Source organism: Oryza sativa, chromosome 4, assembly GCF_034140825.1.
Source record: "Oryza sativa Japonica Group chromosome 4, ASM3414082v1".
Taxonomy (NCBI): domain Eukaryota; kingdom Viridiplantae; phylum Streptophyta; class Magnoliopsida; order Poales; family Poaceae; genus Oryza; species Oryza sativa.
The window spans coordinates 14924633-14950765 of NC_089038.1; the positions used below are offsets into that span (position 1 = coordinate 14924633).

The 26133-nt window shown below is 41.3% G+C and overlaps 3 protein-coding genes across 4 annotated transcripts; 2 read left to right on the plus strand and 1 right to left on the minus strand.

The window, feature by feature from the left end:
- The first annotated feature begins 1776 nt into the window (after nucleotides 1-1776).
- On the plus strand, nucleotides 1777-3546 carry LOC4335471 (7-deoxyloganetin glucosyltransferase). Its single transcript, XM_015779098.3, has one exon. It carries the CDS (start codon nucleotides 1876-1878, stop codon nucleotides 3364-3366), a length of 1491 nt encoding a protein of 496 aa, XP_015634584.1. The 5' UTR covers nucleotides 1777-1875; the 3' UTR covers nucleotides 3367-3546.
- A 4309-nt stretch (nucleotides 3547-7855) lies between these two features.
- On the minus strand, nucleotides 7856-13106 carry LOC9266945 (sister chromatid cohesion protein PDS5 homolog C). Of its 2 annotated transcripts, none has more exons than XM_015778974.3 (12): nucleotides 12946-13106; nucleotides 12408-12611; nucleotides 12140-12321; nucleotides 11141-11279; nucleotides 10878-11066; nucleotides 10127-10231; nucleotides 9955-10034; nucleotides 9577-9628; nucleotides 9378-9446; nucleotides 9267-9301; nucleotides 8500-8826; nucleotides 7856-8358 (listed from the first exon to the last, which is right to left on the minus strand). In XM_015778974.3, exons 1-11 carry the CDS (start codon nucleotides 13048-13050, stop codon nucleotides 8523-8525), a joined length of 1464 nt encoding a protein of 487 aa, XP_015634460.1. In that variant the 5' UTR covers nucleotides 13051-13106; the 3' UTR covers nucleotides 7856-8358; nucleotides 8500-8522. The 2 variants fall into 2 exon arrangements, with proteins under 2 accessions (XP_015634460.1, XP_015634459.1); XM_015778973.3 differs by having other exon boundaries at nucleotides 10127-10234.
- A 7582-nt stretch (nucleotides 13107-20688) lies between these two features.
- On the plus strand, nucleotides 20689-25980 carry LOC4335472 (7-hydroxymethyl chlorophyll a reductase, chloroplastic-like). The gene is made up of 18 exons (XM_015781299.3): nucleotides 20689-20786; nucleotides 21852-22178; nucleotides 22259-22367; nucleotides 22452-22536; nucleotides 22633-22674; nucleotides 23011-23089; nucleotides 23517-23568; nucleotides 23649-23711; nucleotides 23814-23911; nucleotides 24092-24127; nucleotides 24265-24326; nucleotides 24427-24454; nucleotides 24725-24804; nucleotides 24912-24981; nucleotides 25102-25159; nucleotides 25268-25332; nucleotides 25422-25516; nucleotides 25613-25980. The coding sequence occupies exons 2-18, from the start codon at nucleotides 21870-21872 to the stop codon at nucleotides 25695-25697; spliced, it is 1416 nt and encodes a 471-aa protein (XP_015636785.1). The 5' UTR covers nucleotides 20689-20786; nucleotides 21852-21869; the 3' UTR covers nucleotides 25698-25980.
- The last annotated feature ends 153 nt before the right edge of the window (nucleotides 25981-26133 follow it).

Here is a 26133-nt window from a genome sequence, read left to right on the forward strand (position 1 = left end):
TATCATAAACAAATATGTTGCTAAATACTCCCTCCGTACTCATAAAGAAAGTCGTTTAGGACAGCGACATGGTCTCCAAAACATAACTTTGACTTCTTATTTCTATAAAAATATTTATTGAAAAGTGATATATGTATACTTTTATGAAAGTATTTTTCAAGACAAATCCATTCATATAATTTTTACATTTTAAACTTAACAACTTAAAAGTTATTCATGATTTATATTCCCAAGGTTTGACTTAAACATTGTCCTAAACGACTTCCTTTACGAGTACGCGGGGAGTATTTCTATAAACTTAGCTAAAGTTAAAAGGAGGTTGACTAAGGCAGCGTTCGAGAGGGTGAGAGAGTGAGTTTGTTTGTTTTGTTTTCCGCGCGCACGTTTCCCAAACTACTAAACGGTGCATTTTTAGTTGCTTTAAAAAATTATATTAATCTATTTTTGAAATTTAAAATAGTTAATACTCAATTAATCATGAGTTAATAGCTCACCTCGTTTGCGTATCTTCCCAATCTCCTCAATCCCCTTCTCCTCAAACACACCCTAAGAAAATAATCAAAATTAACATCATTTAATATGAAACGACGAGGGAGTATATAATATAATAATAAATTCGCGACGAGGGAGTATATAATATAATAATAAATTCGAAATGCTAAATGTCATTGTACAAAAATTTAGGGGCAATATTTTACAGATTTTAGACTGTTGGATTGGCGCCAAGATTCGTGCCCGCGCTTTTTCTCCCCCAACCCCGACGAGCTCTCACTCTTCTCCGGTGCCGGCGATGCCCCCAACTCCGACAGGGGACATATATATGGATTAGGATTTGGGGTTGGATTGTTAGAGTAGGAGTGGGGATGTGGCGGGGGAAGAAGGTAGTTCCCCAAGGCTTAGAGGGATGGGTGTGGGCAGCGGTGGGCGGTAAGGCACCAATGGTGGCACTAGAGCCATAGGGATGGCAGGAGGCGGTGGGCCAACGTTAGCGGCCGGGCAAACAACGAGACTGGTTAGAAGGCAACAGCCGATGATGCCGTATCTGGCGACCGGGAGCCACCAGAGACGGGGAAGACGGCGAAATAAGGGACTCGGCGACGTTGCCTTGGGAAAGAGAGAGGAGGAGGGGGAGAAGGCCGACCAAGGTGGGAGAGGGGGCTCATCGGTGCTGTTGACCCCTTCTGACCAGCTGGAGAGGTAGCGGAGGAGCAGGAGACAGAGCTGAAGGTTTTGCGTGAGCGCACGAAAGCGGCGGCGATGGGCGGGATTGAGGAAGACAAAGAGAAAAAAAGATTTGGGTATATATGTTTGCATGAATCTCAAAGCGATCCAATGGTATATATTTGCAAGATTTAAGAGGGTCTCAGTCAAAATCCATAATGACTGTCCTATGATAAATTTCGGAAGTTATTCTCATAAAGCTATTTTGGTCATTTAAACAAAATTGTAAAGTATTAACGAAGGCTAACCGGACGGTGATGGTAAATTATAGAAGTTAAACAAAACCAATTGCATATCGTAGAACGTGATAAAGTCAGTGATGGATCATAGATATATGATAAACTCAATAGCATATAATGTATTCTCACATCTCCAGCTCTGTCTCCACATGATACCATACGCATGGCACACTTGATACGATGAGACGCCCCTACTATTCGGGACAAAAGTCACAAAACTCGATGCTCTCTCCAAGTCTCACCTGGTCCCACGCGAAAAACCATGTGGCCACCCATGTCCATACATAAAACAACTCCGCCATGCGCCCCACGCGTGCATCTCCTGCTATAAAAACGAACATCTCCACAGTACACGAGTGCTCATTGCCTTCCAAGCACAGCAGCTCATCACTGAGCTGACCAGAGAGAGCCGGAGATGGGATCGACGGCGACGGCGAGGCGGCAGCACCACGCCGTGATGGTGCCGTACCCGGCGCAGGGCCACGTCACGCCGATGCTGAAGCTGGCCAAGCTGCTCCACGCGCGCGGCTTCCACGTCACCTTCGTCAACACCGAGTTCAACCACCGCCGCCTCCTCGCCTCCCGTGGCGCCGCCGCGCTCGACGGCGTCGTCCCCGGGTTCCGCTTCGCCGCCATCCCCGACGGCCTCCCGCCCTCCGACCCCGACGCCACCCAGGACATCCCCGCGCTCTGCTACTCCACCATGACCACCTGCCTCCCCCACCTCGACGCGCTCCTCGCCACGATCAACGCCGACGCCGCCGCGGCGCCGCCGGTGACGTGCGTCGTCTGCGACGGCGTCATGTCGTTCGCGTACGACGCGGCGAGGCGGATCGGCGTGCCGTGCGCCGCGCTGTGGACGGCCAGCGCGTGCGGGCTCATGGGGTACCGCCACTACCGGCATCTCGTGGAGCGGGGCCTCGTGCCGCTCAGGGACGCGGCGCAGCTCACCGACGGGTACCTCGACACGGTGGTCGACGGCGCGCGCGGCATGTGCGACGGCGTCCGGCTCCGCGACCTCCCGAGCTTCATCCGCACCACGGACCGCGGGGACACCATGCTCAACTTCCTCATGCGCGAGTGCGAGCGCCTCTCCCTCCCCGACGCCGTCATCGTCAACACCTTCGACGACCTCGAGCGCCAGGCGCTCGACGAAATGCGCAGGGTCCTCCCGCCGCCCGTCTACGCCGTCGGCCCGCTCCTCCTCCAGGTCCGCCGCGCCGTCCCCGCGGGCTCCCAGCTCGACGTCGCCGTCGGCTCCAACCTCTGGAAGGAGCAGGGCGGCCTTCTCGAGTGGCTCGACGGCCGGCCGCCGCGCTCCGTCGTGTACGTCAACTACGGCAGCATCGCCGTGATGACGAACGAGCAGCTCCTCGAGTTCGCCTGGGGCCTCGCTCACAGCGGCTACCCGTTCCTCTGGAACGTGCGCCCCGACCTCGTCAAGGGCGACGCCGCCGTGCTGCCGCCGGAGTTCCTCGCCGCCGTGGAGGGCCGCGGGCTGCTGACGACGTGGTGCCCGCAGGAGCAGGTGATCGAACACCCTGCGGTGGGCGTGTTCCTGACGCACTCCGGGTGGAACTCGACGCTGGAGAGCCTCGCCGCTGGCGTGCCGATGCTGAGCTGGCCGTTCTTCGCGGAGCAGCAGACGAACTGCCGGTACAAGCGGACGGAGTGGGGCGTCGGGATGGAGATCGGCGGCGAGGCGCGGCGAGGGGAGGTGGCGGCGCTGATACGGGAGGCCATGGAGGGGGAGAAGGGGGCGGAGATGCGACGGCGCGCGGCGGGGTGGAAGGAGGCGGCGGCGAGGGCGGCGCGGCCGGGTGGGCCCGCGGAGTGTGGGCTGGATCGGCTCATCCACGAGGTGCTCCTCGCTGGTGGGAACAAGGGTGGTCAAAGGCTAAGCTAGCTAGCCGTTTGACGCACGTGACTGTGGGAATTAATAATGTGTGGACATGTGTATTTGAATTCCATGTGAAATTCGAAATGATTCGTCAAACAATTTAATTTATGTAGAAATTCCTACGAAATTGCCTTGTTCCAAAACATCGTGAGCTAGGAGCTCGAGAAATGGATCTTTTTTTTTTTTACAAACATAGACGATTAAAACACACGTACACTTACTCCGATGAACGCATGTACGCACGCTCTACTCTAATACACATTCGAAAGATTTTAACGATATATCTTTAGATTCACGAATTCCCTATAAACACATCGGTATCAACGGGCATGTCACTTTCTACTGAAGGAATAATTAGATGCATGGTTGGAAATTTCGGACTAGACCCCTCTGATACGATATTATTTCAGCCGAAAATTTTTATTTTTTTTAAATTTTTCGTGAATTTTGGTAATATTTGTTCGAATTCAACTAAATTTTGTTCAAAAATATCGGAAATTTCGGTGAGGTCCAATCAAATTAGCTAAACCGAAGTTTAACCCTGATTAGATGTAAATACGAGCACACTTAATATAAAACACATGTTACTTTCAGTGACGAATTCCCACTACAGGATGATACACATTTGGAGGCGAGCTAATCAGCCTCAAAATCCCAAAAAATCCGCCTCAGAATATGTATTGAGGCCAACATTCACTGCCTCGGATACTCCTGCCTCAAAATAGTATATTGAGGCAGGCATAAGAGTTGGCCTCTAAAAGGTGTATTTGAGGCTAACCATGTATGCCTCAGAATTTGATTGAGGCATACCGCATGCCTCAATGCTAGGGTACGCTACCGAGGCTATTACTGCTGCCTCAAAACAAATTGAGGCAACTGTAACCTGCCTCAATGTAGGATGCATCAAATTAATTATATTTCCTAGATTATTATTGTGGGAAATACACATTTTCATCATCATGAAAACATGAAAACTTGACAATTGAAACAATAAGAAATTAAATAGTATCCAAATCACTTCATTTCATATATTAGCAGTACATCCAATCATACATGTCCAATAAATAATACATAGCATCTCATCCGTCACTTAGACTATAACAACATTCTGGTGGTCTTAATATAGGCATTAAAGTGAACTAATATGTCTGAACTCCAATTCATATGTGGCATTTACAAGTGTTGAGACAATCAACTACTCAAAAGTGTAGATATATAATTACTGCTCATGTTTGAGCTATCTCTTCTAAGAAGTTCTCGCCAATTTTCTATAGTTGAACATGATCGACAATCATCACCGTTTGAGAGAAACTCGAGCACCTGGAGTGTAAATATGTAAAATTCAGTTAACACAAACAAACAATGTCACTATCTTTATTTAAATAAAGAACATAAAATATGATCATGAGCATGGAAATTGAGTTTACTACCAAAGAAAAATTGACAAAACAATCCAAAGTATAGCAGGAACTAATTATACAGAGAAGGAAATGCTAGAGACCTATGATTAAACATTTTGAACAGAAGTACATTTCTATGTAAAATAGACTGCACCTATTGAGGTTTTAAAGTATATGGCAATCCAAATTACAATAGCATTTCTATCTTTTGCATACTTATATTTTGCTCAATGAAATTTCCAGAATAAAAATGATGTAAATACTCTATATATACCCAACATAAATGGCACATATACCTGTTTTTGTCACTTCCCCATTGCACTGAGGTGACACTTCTTCAACCTTTCAAATTGATATTTACCATGTTAGACTTGCTATGTAAACTAAGCAATAAAACAAAGAAGCCAAGAAAGGAACATACTAGTTGGGATGGCCATGCAATGCAATGACCAATAGCGTCTCTAATATAGTTCAAATTTCTGTGCGGCCGGAACAATTCAGCATCTCCACATATAAGACTGTCTATCACTACTTTGTAGCACTCCCTTCCCAGCATTGTTCCTCCGACCATTTCTAAGGGGTCTTGACTTTGAATAGTAGCTCTTGCAACACGGTTATATGGACGAACAATTCTCTTAAGAAAGACATCCCTTCCAACCTATTTCAAAATGTGGCCACATCAGATTTTATTACAGAGTAGAAAGTAGAATAGTTGCTACTGTTTTGTAGTAATAAAAAAGAACTAACCACATTTTCACAAGCTAATGCTGCCCTTTTGACCTTAGCATGTTTAGTTGTTCCCACATTGGCCCCTTCAATTTCAGTAGGCTTGTTGTTATTGTACCTGGCCATATGCTTCTGTACCCCCTGTTACACAATAGAAGATGTTACTGTTGTCAACCTATTAGCATGCATTAAGCAACACAAATGCATGGTGGTAATATAGTGCGTTCCAAATAAATACCATATATCCATATACAAACTTCAGCAGCAATTTGAGTGATCACAGTTGGAACTTTAGAGCGTTTACTTGTGGCATGATTGCTTGTTGTTTCTCCACAACGTTTTTTTTTGTCATTTTTGGTTGCTTGGTACAATTGTGATTGTCCACATCTTTTTCTACCCCCTGTTGTACATTACATGTAGCATCAACCCTTCTCAATGAATCCTACAAGACTTAAGATATGTTACAGTTTGACTTGAAAAATGAAGTAAAATCGATGTTATTCAGCTCACCTTCGTAACATGCATATTTTGATTAACTTGCGATTCTCTGGCAACTCCTGGTTGCACCTATATTCAACAAAAAATAAATAAGTCTATACTAATTCCAAATAATACTAGTGCATTGACTTGAAAAATATGAAGCAAAGTCATCGTTATTCACTCATCATCCCATCATGTCTGTTATGATTAAGCTGAGATTCTTTAACAATTCTTGGTTGTACCTGTATTTTAAAAAATAATTCTTAATGCCGCAAACAATACTAGTGCATTGACTTGAACAAGATAAAGTAAAGTCGAAGTTATTGTTAGTGCATCGTACTAAGCACAACTACTATCTGTTCGAGAAGAGCTTGAGCAGGGGACAAACAAAGAAGAATAAAGCAACCAACTAGCTAGGAGAAGAATAAAGCAACAAGCAAGCTAGATGGCTACCTGCATTTCATTCACCAAAAATCATATTTTAAACTAACATGCACCAGCTTCTAGACTATTCTAGACCATGTTCTAACTTTAGGACTATTCTAGAAGTACTTCAAACGAAGGAAATGAATTAGTTTCCATTAGCTCACCTTCCTAGCATGTTTGTTCAGACTAAGCTGCAATTCTCTAGCAATTCTTGGTTGTATCTGTATTCAACAAAGGAAAAAAACCATTAGATGAAACTAGACTAGCACATTGAGTTGAAAAATATGGAGAAAAGTAAATGTCATTGAAGTTACCTTCATAGCAGGCCTCTTCTGATTTAGTTGCAATGCTTCAACAATTCTTGGTTGTATCTAAAATCAAGGAAAAAAGATAGAAGTTTATAGTTCCTGAATAATAATACCAGTACAATTGAGGTTATGCAAAATGAACTATGATCTTTTATATTGTTTGAGGCGGATGAGCATGAGTGCTCCTCAGTTGGCTTGTTCAAGGAATGCCTTTGTTCAGGAGAAGTATGCTTCATAGCTTTAAATTCTGCCATTTTCTCTGCAAGTCGTCTCTCCATTCGTTCTTCCATTCTTTCTTCCAGCTGTTGCATCCCTTCTTTTAAAGCACATACTTCTTCTTCTGCTCTATGTCTTGCTTCTCTCTCCAACTGTAAGCTTGTTCTTTCTGTTGATTTAGTTCCTGGCAAACCAAGACTTAATATAAAACACATGTTACTTTCAGTGACGAATTCGATCCTCGATTCGTTATTGTGCCATTTAGTTTTATGACGTTTGGTAGGAGGATTGTGTTGCTTAGTGACAAAAATGAGATGTTCGTCATTGAGACCAAAGACAAATTGACATGAACTAATCCAATGATATATCAGGACAAATGTTTTTCTATAAGAGACCAACCGGGGCAAATATTTTTTTATAAGAGACCAACCGGCAAATGTTGTAAGTTCATGATTGAAAGCACCATGGCCTGAATTTGTAAGCTGTCAAAAATTACTTAATGTTTTTAGAATTTATAATAATGTGCAAAAATGAATTAAGTTTAATGAAGTAAACAGGGGAATAAAAAATTATTAATAAATCACGGTGCGAGTTATTTTTCCTAAATTATCCATAAACTAAAATACTATATGAAATTTTAGTGGAATTTTCAGAGCTATATTATAATTTTAGTAATACATGAATTATTTATGTAATTTTTGGTGTTCCTACCCTTCACCCTCTCTAGTAGGTTTGGTACTGCCTCCGTTTCACAATGTAAGTCATTGTAGCATTTTCCACATTCATATTGATGTTAATGAATCTAGACATATATATCTATCTAGATTCATTAACATCAATATGAATGTGAGAAATACTAGAATGATTTATATTGTGAAACGGAGGGAGTAGGTTTTTAGTGTTACTACACATCTAGATTGCAGTGTAGACCAACCTGCATAGTCCAAACATCAAAATTGAGCACAGTTGAAATTCAGCGTCACTAAACCAATTTTGCCACAGAACAAGATACTACATACAGTACCACATGGTGACAAGAATTGAACACAATTCCTTCAGCTTAGTCAAGACGTCCATAAGAGGATTGTGCATAGGTGAGTTCTAGGCAAAAGGAACTGAATCTGAGATATATACAGGAATCTATATGCAGGGCACATATTTCATAACTTGGATTAGTCGGTCACACCATCCAGAACGGCTCTTGCGGTTTTAGGCAAAATGGAACTGAAATATGAACAGGCAGAATAGCTCCAAGATGGCATCTATATAGACAGACACTGCACAGATTTCGCCATCCAGAACTCAGCTCTTTCTTGGTCCGTAAAATACTGATTACGACCATGTTAAGTAGAGGATCATCTTCATTAATTTGATGGACACCTCCAGATGAACAAAGAAAAGATATATACTGATTCAGAGCGATGCAACCTTGTAGGCTGTTCCTGTAATAGAAGAAAAAAGTGTTCAGCGCCATTTAGCGTGCTAGGTTTAATGTCTCTTGTTTACATGAATATGTGTAGGTAAGCTATGAACATGTGGAATCATATCATAACTGTCTATGCGCTGAAAATCGAATAACTTACATCGGGTGGAACGAGTCCACGATTTATAGGCTTGTGTGTTGCAATTTGCAACTGAAGGACTGAGGCTTTTCTGCAAAGAGGTTATGTGCTGTGGCTGACGGGAGCTGCCCTGTGTACACCGTGCTAACTTTTTCGGGCTCAAGGTGGCAATTTTCCCAGCCGCTTACGCGCACGAGAAGTGAGCCGGTGGTTTCGGTGGAAATGCATCCGATTTCATTTAGCACGGTATTGTATTTCTCTTGGATGACGAAAGAATGGCTGCTTGCAGCTTTGTGAACATCCTGGAATGGCTGTCCAAGACTTCCTTCATCACTTCGGTCTTCTAGCCTGGTTGAATGAGCAGCGACTCAAAATTGAAGAAACTTTTTTTTTGCAGTAGGATTTGACAGAATTGATGAACAAAAAAAGGAACATCAGCAACAAAAGAGTGTAATGGGGGAAGGATCCGAAACAAAGCAACGATACTTTGATTAATTGATTGATATATATTTGTGGAGATGTCAAAACAACAAGGCAGCAATACAAATAAGTCAACTTTAGGGTTTTAGTATAGTCCCTGAAAACCAGAAAATTGCAAATCAATAATCAATTTTTGGCTGTCTGAAGAGGCTGGTAGTCATAAGATCTGATTTTGAAGGTCAGGTTAATTTTCAGACTTCTGTGAGAACGACTGTGAAAGTTCAGAATTGGAAATTCGACTTCTTCCTGACCAGAACTGCATCCAAGCATAGGACATACGGAAGGTGCAAAGTAGATATTTTACATACATGTCGGGGGATGCATCGGGGTTGTAGTCTTGCTCCTACAGGATAGCAGCTGAATTATAAAGGAGCAAGTGAACACAAATAATTGCACACCACATGCCCCCATGGACATACCTCAGCAATGAACTCCCATTTTTCATCCTTAAGAGATTGCCGTACAACATCACCATGATCATACACAATCTGGGTTTCAAACAAAAGAAAAGAGAATATCTAAATATGAAGTCAAGTGAAAGGAAGCAAAAGAAACGGTGCCCAAATTAATAAATGGAGCATGGAAAGTGCAGACAAAGCCCACATGCAAAATGTTCACCTCGTGTGTTTCTGAAGAAGCATCAAATGACTTAACCAATCCATTGTAGAACCTGCAGAGCATGCAATGAATTCAAAATTAATAAGAGAAGCCTAAAACATACACACATAACTCCAGTATAACTCATGAGAGTTCGTTATAAAACCAGAGGACTAAAGCAATGGAAGTTCAATAAGAACCAGCATTAACAATTGAACAATATAGCAAATGGTAAAACATTGGTACATAGCTCCATACACCAGGTTTAAGTCGCCAAAAGTTTTATATAAACAAGTCCAATGAATAAACAACAAACCATTGAGCACTAATTATAATATAGATGCATGTTTTAGAACATCTCTTCAAATAAGAAACATATTTGATGATTATCACACTTACATTTCATCAGCAGGCCACCGTACTTTGATTCTCGAGCCGACAATGCTACCGTCAAGAGCTTTTTTATTTGAATTAGGAGCCTGACAAGAGGACATAAAGCTTGTAACTGAAACAGAGAGCATGGTGGAACAATAATGTTTACTTTTGACATTCAGCAATCAGGCACGCATACCTCTTTAGTTCCCTGTACAATTTCCGGTTTCAACTCATCCCCACTATCTGCTGGTTGTCCTATAGTTTTACCCATCATGGTCGAAGATTTAGGAGACACTACTTCCTTCTTAATAATGAAATAGTCAGTGCGGTTGACCAATAAGATGATCATAGCATGGACAAAACTTTCAATACAACTGTTAGAACTCTATGAACTCTCTCTGTGACAGATTACCATTGCCAATCATAAAGCTGTAGAACTTTGTTCAAATGAAGATGATAAACTTTTCAACAACACAATGATCATCAAACAATGGGGATATAAGCTATACATTTGAAAACGATGAGCTATGGTTCTACTAACTGTAAACAGTAGTTTCCACCAGCCACTTCAAATACGAAGACCCCCAAAAGTGAATTATGATTAAGTAAAACAGATATTCAACCTTTAACTGGTAATACCCATGCATGTGTGGTGTGCAGTGCAAACAACTCAATATATTGGCTGGTAATAAAAGTACTACTTTAAAATTGAAATCCTAATCAGTGTGTTGGTTACATGATAGTAATATTGCAATGATCAGCTAGTTGGAAATATATTACATAGAATATATAGGTTAAATTTCACAAAACCCAGTTTTCAAGACATTCATAGCACAAAACCATAGGTACTACAATTTTTTTTCAAGGAACCCTATGTTTTGGGGCAGTAACCATTAGGGCAAAAATATTATCCAAATATGTAGAAGTAGTAAAGCAGTTTAACTGACCATGTCATGCATAAAAGCACCAACATTGTTATCTCCAGCAACTATAGCATCTTGGAGAAATGATGTAACAAGATTGCTATACTCGGTTATGGGAGCACCCTGAAGTAGTTTGATGAACACTGGCTTTAACTTTTCATGGCAGAGTCCTATTACCCTCTCTGCAAGTACAAAAGATGCTGGAGGAGTTTCCTACAAGCCAAGTTGAAAACTTTAGTGAAGATGATGTTATATTGTTGATACAAACAATGTATGGACCAAATTACTTTTTCTTCCTTTTTAACATTCTGAAGCAGGCAGGATGCCAGATCTTTAATTAGATCTTGTTCCATATCAGTAATATCTTCGATCACAAACTTCATTATGGTTTCCATATAGGATATAACATGCTCCTGATGAGTATTGCTGAAATAAATGAAAAACGTTAAGGAATGAAAGGGTAATAAAAGCACCTGATAATTTTAATAAAGCATACACAAGACAAAAACATGCATGCACACATTTAGAGGAAAAGGCGTCTGCAATATACACACAAATAGAGGGATTCTTGAAGTAACAAACTGCAGTGACATTGTGAGCTCTTATCTCATAGCATTTTGTTAATTCATAAGCAGAACAATGGTATAATCTCAACTTGCAGCAACTCAAATCACGGTGTACTTTGTAGAATACTATGTTAGAAAAAAAATACAGCAATTGACAGCTCTTGACACACAAATGGAGTAAAACAGTGGAAACAAAGAATAATTAATGGTGGGTTGTATCACTATTTTTATGGGCCAGGATAAACTGTGCCTCAGTTCTAAAATGAAGAACAACAAAGGGGTGAAATTTTGTAGCACCATAAAAGGTGTCATTAAATTTTATTAGAAAAGACAAAATGATGAATGATGTATATGCAAAATGATGTTCTGTGTGGACCGAAAATAATTACATAGATGCTTTCAGTGTTATGGTCAGTATAACCGATCAGCTTAACAATTTAAGTGAAATGCATAAAGCATGCAAACTACATAGAAAAGCCATCTTTACAATGTTTCCCTGAATCAGAGTAACTTTAAACATGGTTATAACCTGCATCCTTCACCTTCTCTGTATATTCCACAACCATAAGTCCATAACTATGTCATATAAACTGCCACAGTCATTCATACGCATCTTTTAAAGTCAAGAACAGGACTGCAACATCTCTGTAATCCATTTGACAGAAATTATGACAGAATGGACACAAGTATGGCAGAAAAACAGAGAAAGAAGTTGCATACGATACGGTGCGGAAGAAATGGTGAAACATATCCCGTATCAGATCATTGCAGTCAAGATCTAACAACAAGGCACAACCCCGTATCCTTGCAAAAGTTCCAAGCATTGAAACCCTTGTTCCATAGGAGGGGCAGTCCACATCATCCAGTTCACAGAAGACCCCAACAACAAGCTTGAGAACATCCTGAAACAAGGTAAGAGATAAAGGTCAGTAATACACTCAAACACCACCATTTCATCCCCAGAAGAACAAGAAGAAGAGAAAGTCACCTTCATCACATCATCATCATAAGGGGGATCCGGCGCGCGGATCTTGATCAGCGTGGTTAAACACGACGCTACGGCGAGCTTCACTCCGGGGTCAGTGTGATCCAGTAGCTCTTTCTTAATCAATGCTCTCATAACAGGGATAAGAGCACTGTGAATTCTGTCTACCTCACACTGATTCACTCTGTACAACAATTTGGCTGCTTCCTGCATAAAAGAAAAGAAATTCTAAAAAAAGTCTCTACATGGTCAATCAGATCCAATCCAAACAATACACTTCTGTAACCACAGTCAAGCCAAACAACACAACAGCTAAATAAAGTCTTGTTCAAAATTTGATTTATTTTTCAAAGAAGGCAATAGAGAGCTAACTAAAGATTAGAGTCCATTATAACAATCCAATGCTGGAGTAGAGATTCTAGTATTGCCGAAACTCCTACTTTTGCAGCACCCTAATTACTTCTAATTGAAATGGTATTACTTGAGAGTTGATGAATAGTACATAATAAATCAAGGGTTCGAACTGGGGGGCAGAGCTCACCTGGAGCAACCTGAGCAGCTCGCCGTCGTCCGGAAGCGAGCTCAGGCGGGCGCCGACGTCGCGCAGCCGCCGCCGCACCTCCACCTCCGCGGCGTCCCGCTCCATTCGGCGGCGACACAGTCGGAGAGAAGCAGTAGCACTGTTTGAGTGAAGGGGACTGTGGTTGTAGCCGGTGCAGCGGAGAGACTGACAACGTTTCTCTCTGTTCTTTTTTATGTTAAAAGATCCTTTTGATATCGTATCACCCAATTTCTTCTATATCAAAAGGCAGAACAGTACCCAGATCAAACTTTTATAACTTTAACGGTCCATATCTTTAAAACTATTTAATTTAAAGACACTAAAACAGTATATACATATTTGTCTTACAAAGTGAGTGATAATTTATTTATCTCTTGTATATATATTATGATAGAAAAATATAGTCAAAGAAAGATTTCAGAGATCGTGTCATTGTTTAATGCGTCTAATAATTATGGAACCGGAGGGAATAGGCAAAGAAAGCATATTAATGTTCTTGTCGAATGAGAAGTGGGACGGCGGATGATATTGGAACTAATAGATGGGTCTTAGCCCATTTAAAGATTAATTCTTTAGAAAATAAAAAAAACCCACATCATAGGAGGTATGTATAGGAGTATCACCTTACCGATTCTAGAAGAGAGACCTCCTTAAAAGGAGAGTGCTCTCCTATTCAATTGAGGCATGTGTAGTTGAGAACTAGATAAGGCTTGTTCTGGTCAGGCTGGCCAGGTAGCATATGTACGCGATATACTCGTGAATGGTCTATCAAAATTGGTTCCTCATCTTTATGCAGACGTGACTTTTTTAGTTTTGTTTTGCTGTAAAATTCGGTATTTGTTTTTCTAAACCTAGCGCATAGAAACACATCGTTGGTACGTGGAACGGCGTAGAGTCCGAATAAGTTACGTACGACAGTTTTGTTTTGTTGTAAAATTCGGTGTTTGTTTTGTAAACCTAGATTTCGGAAATACATCGAATAATCCGGTGCATGAAGTGGCGTGGAGTCCGGATAAGTTATGCATGACTTATCCGGTTCGGTTACGTAGTGTGGAGATCGTGCAGGCATCTGATCACGCGTCATGTTATCTCTATAAAACCAAGTTGTCGCCTCCTTGCAACATATGCGAAAGCAATCTAGGGTTTTCTATCTCTCTATATACTACGTCGCTGCTCCTAGTCTACTCCGTCCTGTTTGTTAACATGAACCGATATCGGGAGAGTATGTCTCCGAAACCTTCGTCTTTAACATCCTACACAGGGTGAAGGTAACAATAAGGTTTTTGCGAAGCTCTTCACGTGACTGCTTGTTGTTCGTCCGCCACGGCTCGATCATCTTCCTCTTCGTTCAAGTGTTACGCACCGTCATCAACACATGGTACCGCGAGTTTTTCATGCTGTGCAGTTGAACTTTCAAAATCCTTGGTACACATTGACAATATTTTACATATTAGATATGTTCATGTTTTATGTCTATTTTACATTTATAGATTATATGATAAGATTATGCTAATTTATATTTTTAATATCATGATTAAATCTAATGTGCTTATATTTCCAATAACGAAAGTGAGATGGAGATAATTTAAATGGAGCGTGGTTTTAAATTCTAGAAATGTATTTTTTTTTTGGACGGAAGTAGTATTTTACTATCGCTCTTTGGTTTTGGATCGTCGTGAAAACGAGAATCATGGTGTTTAAAGTTAGCTCAACTATTAACTTATAAATTATACTAATAGAAAGAAATTAATCCGGTAGTTGAGGTGTCAGGTTGATAGTATAAATATATATTATCTATTTAGAATATATGAACGGTGCAAATTTGATTTTACTACCACGTGATAGCCTAACATTTTCTTTTCGAAAAAACAACAATCGGGACGTGTAATACAGAGAATATTCTTTTTACAAATAATAGTATTTAATAAAAATAGCAAAAAAATATATATCCTCATTCTAAAATAATAGATTTAGTACATGTTGTTTTGGCGGTTCGACAAGACGCTGTTAACGTCAAAATTTGGTAATATTCTTTAGCGGATTCGATTAATTAATCAGCCGATGGAAATATTATCCATAAGAGTCCAAGTTCTGAACCATGAATACCATAGCATGGCAATTTAATTATATCCATTAATTAGGCATCATTTAGTAATTTTGGAAGTTTTGTCTAGTGTCCGATTGGGATTTATATCTATCCTTTTAACTTTAGGAAACTTGTGTCAGGTCCTATATGGATATATCTACCCATGGGTATAAATATTTGTTTCCGTATGCCTATCATTGCCTATAGGTGATCGAGATACGCCTATACTTGGTCCTTGACCAGTAGATCATAGCGATCTCTCACCACCTAAAAATTCATCTTTACGTGATCGAGATACGCCTACACCTGGTCCTCGACCAGTAGATCGTAGCGATCTCTCACCACCTAAAAATTCATCTTCAGGTGATCGAGATATGCCTACACCTGGTCCTCGACCAGTAGATCATAGCGATCTCTCGCCACCTAAAAATTCATTCGAGATATGCCTACTCCTGGTCCTTGACCAGTCAGTTATAGCAATCTCTCGACATCACACGACGACGATGAAACTCGAGATCCCCAGACTTCTAGAGGGCCCGAGGATGAGGTAGTAGATCTAGGAGCCGAACCTCCGACTACGATAATCCCTCACCGACTTCGTCGTCGTCAGGAGGCAGTTCTCCCAGGTCACGAGAACGCCGTCCATCCATTATTCTGGATCCTCTTCAGGTGGTCGAGGTACGACTACGACTGGTCTTTGACCAGCAACGTAGCGATCCTCACACCACGACTTCTAACGGTCGAGGTACGACTACGACTGGTCTTTGACCAGCAAAGTAGCGGTCCTCGCACCACGATTTCTAACGGTCGAGGTACCACTACGACTGGTCTTCGACCAGCAACGTAGCGTTCCTCGCACATATATTTCAAACGATCGAGAGATACTCACTTCTGGTTATCAACCAGTAGGATGTAGCGATCTCTCGCACCTTAAACTCCATTGGTCGAGTTGTTACTATAATTGGTCTTCGATCAGCAGTGCAGCGTATCTCCCACTACCTCTACGATTTGTTGAGTACAACTATACACCTGGTCTTCACCAGGTGTGGAAGTCGTCTCATCACTTTATATACGTCAACTTCTGTAAGTATTTATATGTGCAATATTTGTCCGGTGATTCTCTTTTCTTATATCGTCTTTGTCTTGAAGTCGGTCCTACTTTCCCTTTACGCTGTTCTGATAAGCCTCCGAGAAACCTAAGGGAATTTCGGCTAGGGACGCCCAGAGCAGATAAGGTCTTGTCAAATTCTAAGAGCCAAACGACCATGTAAAACCTGGTCAAGTAAGAGTGCTCAATGGATGCGTATTAACTAAGCCGTGTAATCGGAAATTGACTTTTCCAACTTCACGGCTGGGAGCTAGGATTTGTCAGCTTCAGCATGGTTTGTTATAGGATTCAAGCTGTCTTTGTTGAAAATAGTTTTTCCATAAAAACAGCTGGGGGCTAGGAAGGGTACCAAACTCCGATTGCTGAGAGCAACTCTAGCGAGAGTACTCTTTTATTGTTACACGCAGATTCAACTTATTTTCAATTTTTCCATACATATTATAACATGTTACCCTTTGTGCGTTCGCTCGGGGGCTATTTCTATTTAATATTCTATTCTGAGTATTGATTTTAGGAAAGTTTCATTCAATGCTGTCAAGTACTCCATGTCTCTATGGTCTTACACCGGGATCGATTAAGCGAGTTCAACAAATGTTGACAAATGTTTGGACCGTTGAGCTCCCTCTAGCGTTGTCGATAACTCCATGTCTCTACGGTCTTACACCGGGATCAACCAAACGAGCACGACAAGGTGGTAGTAGGTGAAGTCGTGGAGAACAACATGAGTTCATTTAAGTTAAAGGCTTTGTCATAGACTCTACACCCTCTCGATTACCCGAGAACGGCTGTTGGATTTCAACAAGGGATATGGAATGAAGCGATGGTGTACCCGCCGAGATGAAATTTCTTGACTTCAATCCAAATTCTCGATTACAATAAGACGGGAGACTTAGTCGCATGCTCCATACCTTCTCGATCAACATCGGGACCTAGACAAACCCAATATAGTGCCTATGGAATCTAGCGCTATCTCTGATCTTATCGAGAACGGTCAAGTGTGCACGACAATAGTTTTTCAAAGGTCTTCGGTCGAGAACATGAATTCGTTCATTTGCATTGAGGTTGGGGGCTACTGTCATGGTTATGGATACTACATACCTAATAGTAGTTGACTAAGCTCAGCGGGGCCCACCATATACCCAGTCTTATGCGGAATCATACCTCGTATATAGGAGTTCCGAATAAGGAAGGACAAATAGAGTTCTATATGGAAGCGACAAGGACTACTCGGATTAATCCATATTGGTCTCCCTAGTTTTACTTGGACAAGGAGCTACCTATGGGTATAAATACAAGCCCCCCTAGAAGGAGAGGGGACAAGTCACAAGCCACAAGACACAACATACACACAAGCCAACACACGCCGCCGGATATCAACATCAGAGATAAGCCTAGACATACCCCATCCAGTGCCTACGGAAGCCGGCAAGAGGGATCTAGCACCATCTCCGATCTCGACGAGTTCGTATTCAAGGAGAAAGGCTACCCTGTCGTCGACTACAGCAGGTTGGTTGTCCCTGCCGCCAAGTCGACGACAGCTAGATAGGTTATCCTAATTATTGTATTTTTGTGATTCAGATGAATAAAGAGCAACACCGGCTTCGGCCAACAGGATGTAGGGCTATTACCTATCAGATAAGGGGTCCGAACCTGTATAAAAATCCCTATCTCCATCTCTTTTTCCTCAATCTCACATATACCCTGGTACCGACGATCTCCATACCATACAAATACCCTAGTCGCGATCTCAAATGTCGACAAATATATATTACGGAACACACATGAGATAGTTGCTAGTATTCATGTGAAAGTAATAGTGCTGGTTGTAGCAATATTATTATGAAAAATAAATAAGAATGAGAAAACAAGAAGATAGAACAATGAAAGAATATAGGGTTAAAGTTTTAGTTTCACACAGGTATTACGACGAATAACAATTTTAATAATATTAGTATATTATCGATTAATGTGAGTATATACCATACCATGGATATGAGCAACTTTTCCCCTCATGTGTTTGGGCTAGTGACTAACCTCCCTTTTTTCGGTTTATCTTACCTTCTTTCGAAGTTCTCCTAACATGTGATAGGTAGGAAATGTTTTGTTATTTCAATGAAATAAAGAAACGATTTGCCTAGATTATTTTATAGAGAGAATCCATTGTGTGCCACTAACTTTGTCCCCATTCTATAGTATGCCACTGAGTTTGTCAAGTTCTACATTATGCCATCGTATTTAACTTCTATAATATACCATCGCCATCCATTTAGACTCCTGTAGTACAATATAATAATTTTGTCCTTAGGACCCAAATATCCCTGGGACGAAAATTTCCAAAATTTGGCCGAAAATTCCGAAATATCATATTGTAAACTAGGCAGAGAAGTTGCCCATTTCAAACTTCAAAAGTTTTACAATATTATATTTTGATTCTTTTTACCAAAATTTGGAAGTTTTTTGGTCATTATAATAAAATTGTACAGTAATAATGGAGGCTAACTAGACGACGATGGTATATTATAGAAGTTAAGCAAAATGCGATGGCGCACTAGAACTTGACAAACCCAGTAACATATTGTAGAACAGGGACCAAAATCAGTGACACAATGGATTCTCTATTTTTTATGGTTGTTCACTTAACTACCTATCTACTATGGTGTATCGTTTTAAGAAAAAGCTAAATCTTATACTTATAAGTACATATCTTACACATTAAACTGCATACACATAATATAATTTTCGAATTATACAATGCACTTTTCACATTTTATAGGAGAAATATAGATAAATGATTTATTATCTATTTAATTATGAGAAAAATATTAGTCCAAACTGACATATATGTAAAAAATAAAAAAAACAATACGAAAGAATTACGAAAATACCTACTGATAGTCATCGTATATGATGTAGTGAGAAAATGAGTCCACAATCGAATGCTTTATTATTGAGCAAAATTGATGTATTATTTTTATCTTTTTTTACCTGAATCTATTTATCCGTATCATCATGTATCAACATATCATGAGATTATTAGTAATAGCTAACTACATCGGCCCAACCATACTTAGCTATCATGAGACTATCCAGTAATGGACAACTCTTCTTTAACTGTGCTAGAGAAAAAAAAAGTAAATTACAATTTATTCTTAAAAGTTTTCATCTTATGTCATACTTTAACCATTCTTTTCGCTTACATAGTGGCTAACTTTACATTTCAAATTGGGCCAGACTATTCTATCCATCTCTAAGTTTGGTGACTCAGCAACCACTATGTACACTAACTCTCTTTCTCTCTATTTTCTTTTTCCCTCCGATAGTTAGGGAACCACTAGCTCCAGCAAGAAGGAGCACGGATCTAGCGTCTCCGCTCTTCGTTGGGTCGGCTCGTGCCTCCTGAGTTAGTAAGCTCGACACCCTGACCTCAATGGCAACTGTGATAATAGTGTGCATGACGATGGGGGAGGAGAAAATACATGTCGGTAACTGGAGGGTGCGACTGTGCATGCAAAGACGAAGAGGAGGAACGATAGTGGCTTATGGAGAAAGAGCGGTTGGTGGCGATGCGTGGAATGATAATTAGGCCCCGTTTGGTAGGGCTCCAAACTCCAACTCCTATTTTTACTCTAAACTCCAACTCCAGTGAGAGCTAGCTCTGATTGGAGTTAGAGACTTGTTGAAAAGTGTTTGGCTAGCTTTCAGCTATAAATCTGAAAAAAATAAAAAAAATAATAATAAAAAAAGAAAACCCAGTCGCTGGCCATCCCCAGGCGCGCCGCCGACCGCTGGCCACGCACCGCCCATGCGCCGTCCCGGGCGCACCGCCCGTCGTTGTCCCGGCCGCCGCCGATGCTGCCGTCGCCCGCCGCCGCCGATGTAGCCGTCGCTCGCCGTCGCCCCGCTGACGTTGTCTTTGCTACTGTCGCCCGCTGCCGCTGTCGCCCGTGCCGCAGACGCTGTCGTCACCCGCCACTCGTCGTCACCGCTGCCGCCCACGCTGTCGTCGCCCGCCACTCGCCGTCGACGCTCGCCCGCTGCCGCTGGCTCCTGCCAACGCTGCCGACGCAGTCGCCGCCACCCGCCGATGCAGATCGGGAGGGGGATGGGAGGATGAGAGAGAATGGGGGAGAGGAGGTGTGGAGGGGTAGTTGGGTGGCATTTTTGTGAAAATAGGCTAAAAATTAAAGGGTAGTGGGTCTTTTGGGGTGAAGTGGAGCTGTAGAGTAGCAAAAACTCAGCTCCACCCCTAGTACAAATTTGTGGAGTAGCTCTGTTAACTCTGCTCTGAAAAACGGAGGATTTGGACCGTTTGGCACAGCTCCAGCTCCAGATAAGTTGAAGTTGGGAGGTAGAGCTGTGCCAAACGGGGCCTTAGTAATTGCTGGTGGTACGAAGAGTTTGTTCTCGACATAATCCCTAATCGAGTTGAGTAATTTATTTTTTTTTCATAGTATTGCTAATACGTGGCCCACTCGTCATCATAAGGAAAAATGTTGAGATAAAGGTAGCGTAAAAGAAAGAATCTCCCGTCTCGTCTCCTCCGCTCGTTGCGCCAAGACGAGTCGCGGCTGAACAGGGGAGGGGAGGTGACGAGCAGAGCAGAGCAGGGGAGGGGAGGGGATCCTGGTGAGCCTCTTTCTGATTCATCTCTCTCTCCCACCGGGACTGGAATTTGCTTGCGTTCGTTCGTTAACCCTAGCTTCTCTTCTAGATCTGGAAGAAGCTCTCTTCTCCTCGTTAATTTCAGAGCCTTAGCCTCTCTTAATACAAGTAGTAACAGTTTGTTTGTTTGTTCCCCCAAAATTCCCAAGTTGGATCCGCCCCTGGCTCTAGCGTTAGCACGGCTGGTACCTAGGGTACCTGGAGCTGATATGTTGAACCACTGGTTGATGATATGGTTTATGGACCGTATAACTATATAAGAACGTATGATGGTGCTTGTAAGGATGAGATTTCCCATATATATTATCCACCAAAATAGATTTTCTTGGTTTAGGCAATGCACTGTGCATCTGTTGCATGTCACTTGAAATAGGGCGACAAGTACCCCGTATGGGACATCGTAGATTTGTAGATGAATGCCAGCCATCGATTCAGGTTAGATGCAAACTTGTTTGATGGCTTAGGTGAGTTTCGGGCAGCATCTACGCGACTTATACTAGAGAATAAATAGGGAGTTAACACAAGATCTTCCATACAGCACTTGGGAAGATTGAATAGCTACCTAGCCAGTTAAATGAGCGTTTTTCTTTTTTTCATCCCTTCTATATAGCAACAAGAAGAAGAAAGTAGGTTACTTCATAGCATCATATATATACAGACAGTGGTGGTTTTAGATGACTATGGTGCTGTTAAGATGCGAGGGTGGTATGTCGGTGGAGTGGGTGCAGCGGTAGAGGAGAGGACTGAGGGTGGGAAAGATGGTGTGGGTGGGGAGAATCTGAGCCTGAGGAAGAGGAATGAGACAGATATTCACTTGCATTGGTAGAAGTTCCTTTCTCCTATTTTCATCCAAAAAAAAAAATCCTTTGCCCTACAGGATTAGAAATAATTATATGGTAGCGTGCATCATTGTAATTTTAGAAAGTCACACTTGAAAAATGTTTAGTACTTTTATGCAGGTTGTTAATTCATTCTGTAGATTAATTCATTCGGTAGATTATCATATTTCCACGTGAATTTCACATGCAGGCTGACTATTCAATATCCATGGCGCGGTGCATCTCCTTCCTGTCTACCTCCTCGTCCTTGCCATGTGCCACAAAACCGCCCTGCTGCTCAGTGTCCTCTGTCTTACCCTCGTCTCCGTCCTCTCATCAATGCCGAGGTAGGAAAACGAGTTGCGGGTCAATTAGGGCGCTGCGGGAGGATTGGAGGGAGAGATCCAAGGCCATCCCTCCTGGTGGCGTCTACCCAGCCAAGGACCACTGCAGCCAATGTGGGCTTTGTGACACCTACTACATTGCGCATGTCAAGAATGCCTGCGCATTCCTAGGAGATGGCATGTCCCGTGTCGAGGTATCATGCTAGTCTTTCCTTCCTTCATGCATGCGTTATTTCTTTCAAGCTAGCTAGCTTACCAAATCACATTTAAGTAGGATTTGGAGCCATTGGTCCATGGGAGGGGCAGGAAGCAAGACATGGATGAGATGTACTTCGGAGTGTATGAGCAACTCCTATATGCCAGGAAGATGAAACCTGTTGAAGGTTTGCTCCTTATCCACCATTTTTTTCTAGGCCACAAGATTGTGGTTACATATATGCTAATTAATGGCCAAGTAATTTGTGCAGGAGCCCAATGGACAGGAATAGTGACAACGATTGCGGTTGAGATGCTAAAGGCAAATATGGTTGATGCTGTGGTTTGTGTACAAAGGCACCTAAACAACAATCAAATATTACATAATTGCTTTCCGTTGCAAAAGGATTTTTTTCATGGTCTTGAGAAAACTGTTGTTTGTCTCCTCTGCAGTGACCCAGATGACAGGCTTGCTCCAATGCCTGTTTTAGCCAGGTAGGTACTAAGACAATGGTTGCTTGCTACTTCAGATTTTTTTTTTTTTCATATGGCTTGTGCTTACAACTTCTTACTTAAAGTACATTTGCATTTTACACTTATATGGTTTTATGGTCCATGAGGAGGTAACATGAGATACCACATTTTGTAGTATAAATTTTGGCACTTCCCAATATCTGTGATAGAAGATGAGGTACCTCTCGGTATCTCCTCAAGGACCATAGAATCACTCAAAAGTAAAAACCTTGCTTCCAGTCTACTGATTAACTACTTGTGCTGCTCATGCTTGCTAGAATTGAAGCAAAATTTGATTGATCAACTATTATCTCGTAGGACGCCAGATGAAGTTATTGCAGCCAAAGGTGTGAAGCCAACATTATCACCTAATCTCAATACGCTTGCGTTGGTTGAGGTAAATCTATCTCTTGTGCACACTATGCATCCTTTTTTTGGGTCACTAGCTCCTGTGTCTTGTCCCCTGCCCTTCAAAACCTATACAGGCATATGGGTGATTACGGCAGATATCTTTTGCCTTGGACATGAACTTGGAGTCATTTTTTCCAGAGCATTTTTACCTCATCCCCTTTCTAGGCAATTCGAATTTAGTTTGGTTTCAAAGGAATCAGAACTAATGTTGTTCTATTCAACCTACAAGATCAAATTTTACTTAATGTCATTCCAGTAGTGACTCTAAAGGCAAAACAAAGTCCAATTTAGGCTATTAGATTCTACAATCAAGACCATAATGATATGATGACAATATGACATGATAGTTGGTCCATACTCTATCTTCCTGACTAACTCTGTCAAAACCTCAGTTTCATGCTATCCTTTGACAGGCAGCTGGTGTGAAGCGTCTTCTCTTCTGTGGTGTGGGTTGTCAAGTGCAAGGTGTTTACCTTGCCCAAACATTCTTCTATTTCTAGTGGTGACAATGTGTTGTATCTCATAATTATCCAATGTGGCAACAGCTTTGAGATCAGTTGAGAAGTATCTTGGTTTGGAAAAGCTTTATGTGCTCGGGACAAACTGTGGTAACTACTAACTGATAACTGAATTAGTTGATCTTGAAATTTGTAATTACTGTGTTGCACGGAGGATATATTTGAACGTTGGCTTACAGTAAATATTCACAGTGGACAATGGTACCCGTGAAGGACTTGACAAGTTTTTGAAGGCTGCAAGCAGTGAACCAGAGACTGTACTGCATTATGAATTTATGCAGGACTACAAGGTAAAACTTTGGAATAATTAGTACTCTATTTTCTCTTATTTTTGACATACTGTTTAGAAGTCAACAGTTCAACAGGCAGTTTTAGGACATAGAGAAAAACTTATTGAATCAACAATATAACCATGTTGTTGCTTCCAAAATTTTGATTCATGACTGTTGTATAACTCAGCGTATTTGCAGGTTCACTTAAAGCACTTGGATGGACATATTGAAGAGGCAAAGCTTATTTTTCTTTTTTCTTTTCTTGTGCATCACTGATTCTTTTAAAATAATCATTTACATCACTGATTCTTCTAAAATAATCATTTACATCACTGATTCTTCTAAAATAATCATTTACTACCTTAAATCAGGTTCCCTATTTTTGCCTGCCAGCAAAGGACCTTGTTGATGTTATTGCCCCATCATGCTACAGGTAATATTTGCCCGTCATATAATTGTGTTGCCAGATTTTCTCCAGAATTTCCAGTCATCATTCACAACGAGCTTATGTTCTTACTACTACCATCCTGCAGCTGCTTTGACTACACAAATGGCTTGGCTGTAAGGTTTCCATCGTTTTAAAGTTGAATATTTGTACTCTTGCTATAGCAGATATTCATATTTTGGAAAGGAACCATCTGGTATCTGGCTGTATTATTCCTTCTGCTCATTGTCACTTCCTAGTACTTAGTTGTGCTCGTAGGGTTGGTGTTTATTTTCGTTGGTCTGATCAAATCTGAATGGCCATTATATGTCCCTTCTATACAGTTGCCCTTCCATTCTCGGTTTGCTCCCAGAGATAATTAATATACGTTTGATAAAGAAGTGCAGGATTTAGTGGTGGGCTATATGGGTGTACCAAAGTACCCTGGAGTTTCCATGACACAGCACCCTCAATACATTACAGTCAGGTAGAGTGATGGGGATGCTGGAGCATGGCAATTGATTGTAGCCAGTTTCTGTTGAGCAGCGAATTGATTTTTTTTTCGATCATAATGGTATTATGGCATTCCTTTAGGAATGATCGTGGAAGGGAGATGCTCAGCCTAGTAGAGGGCCTCCTGGAGAGTACACCTACAGTTAGCAGTGTATGCGTCGATTCACGAACTATCAGAGACTTCTTTTTTTCAATGTAACTTAGATGAAGACTATGCTAGTACATATATCTGAACATGAAGATTAATTGTGCCTTTCTCTTTAATTTTCAGGGCGTCAGGCAACCATTTGTTATCGAGACGGTTAAAGCTGATGATGAAGCAAAACAGGGTATGAAGTGAGCTATTAGATGTTTATTCCCGGGTTTTCTACATTTATGAGATTGAATTCTATACTAAGATACTCCTAAACAGTCACCTAAGCTTGAAAATTTTGCAGGGAGAGGACCTTCTCAGCCAGCTCCGACATTTGTCGGCAATGTTATAGCCTTCCTACTGAATCTGGTTAGTATTGCTCGACCATATTTCGCATACATAAGATGGATCGAACACATGTATATAGTAAAAATACTTCTTTTGGTTTGATTATTCAGATTGGGCCGAAGGGGCTAGAGTTTGCTCGCTACTCTCTGGATTATCACACGATAAGGAATTACCTCCATGTGAATCGGGCATGGGGCAAGCAAAGGTATATATATATTCTTGATTTTGTAGGTTTAATCTTGATGTGAATATACAATTAACCTGAGATGGTTTACTCAACTGGTTGTTGACATGAACACAGAGCGGAGCAGCACATTCCTTCCTATGCCAAGAAGATTGTGGAGGCGTACGACAAGGACGGACGCATCGAGTCGATGCTCCAGTAGCATGGGACGCTAGTCTGCATTCTAGATTATTATTATTTTTCCTCATATCGACTTGTTCATTCTAGTCAGTATATCCCGTAGTTATGTACATTCCTGAGCACACAGCCAGGGTTTAGGGGAATTTCCTCTTTACTAATTTTTTACATGTCTTATCTGACTGTCTTCCTGGGAGAATCTCCCGATAAAACAGTCGGGGGCTAGGGGAACTATACATATTACGTGTACATTGATCAAATATGAAATTTCTTGTATAGAATTGGAAAATGGTAAGTATTCTTGACCAGCCTTGCCTGACATGCTATATATAGTTCAAAAAATTAAAAATTATACTAGTCAGATGGGGTAATAGACAACAGATAACCTTATTCTAATGAGAGGAGAAAGTAAGGTTTTGACAAGACTAGCAGTTTTTACACACATTCATTTAAATATGTTT

Coding starts and splice junctions, on each gene's coding strand:
- LOC9266945 (XM_015778973.3), bottom strand. CDS start 13,050: ATGGAGCGGGACGCCGCGGAGGTGGAGGTGCGGCGGCGGCTGCGCGAC. Junction 12,322..12,407: donor ATGATGATGATGTGATGAAG/GTGACTTTCTCT, acceptor ACCTTGTTTCAG/GATGTTCTCAAGCTTGTTGT. Junction 8,827..9,266: donor CCCGATGCATCCCCCGACAT/GTATGTAAAATA, acceptor TCATTCAACCAG/GCTAGAAGACCGAAGTGATG.
- LOC4335472 (XM_015781299.3), top strand. CDS start 21,870: ATGGCGCGGTGCATCTCCTTCCTGTCTACCTCCTCGTCCTTGCCATGT. Junction 22,179..22,258: donor ATGGCATGTCCCGTGTCGAG/GTATCATGCTAG, acceptor ACATTTAAGTAG/GATTTGGAGCCATTGGTCCA. Junction 22,675..23,010: donor CCAATGCCTGTTTTAGCCAG/GTAGGTACTAAG, acceptor ATTATCTCGTAG/GACGCCAGATGAAGTTATTG.
- LOC4335471 (XM_015779098.3), top strand. CDS start 1,876: ATGGGATCGACGGCGACGGCGAGGCGGCAGCACCACGCCGTGATGGTG.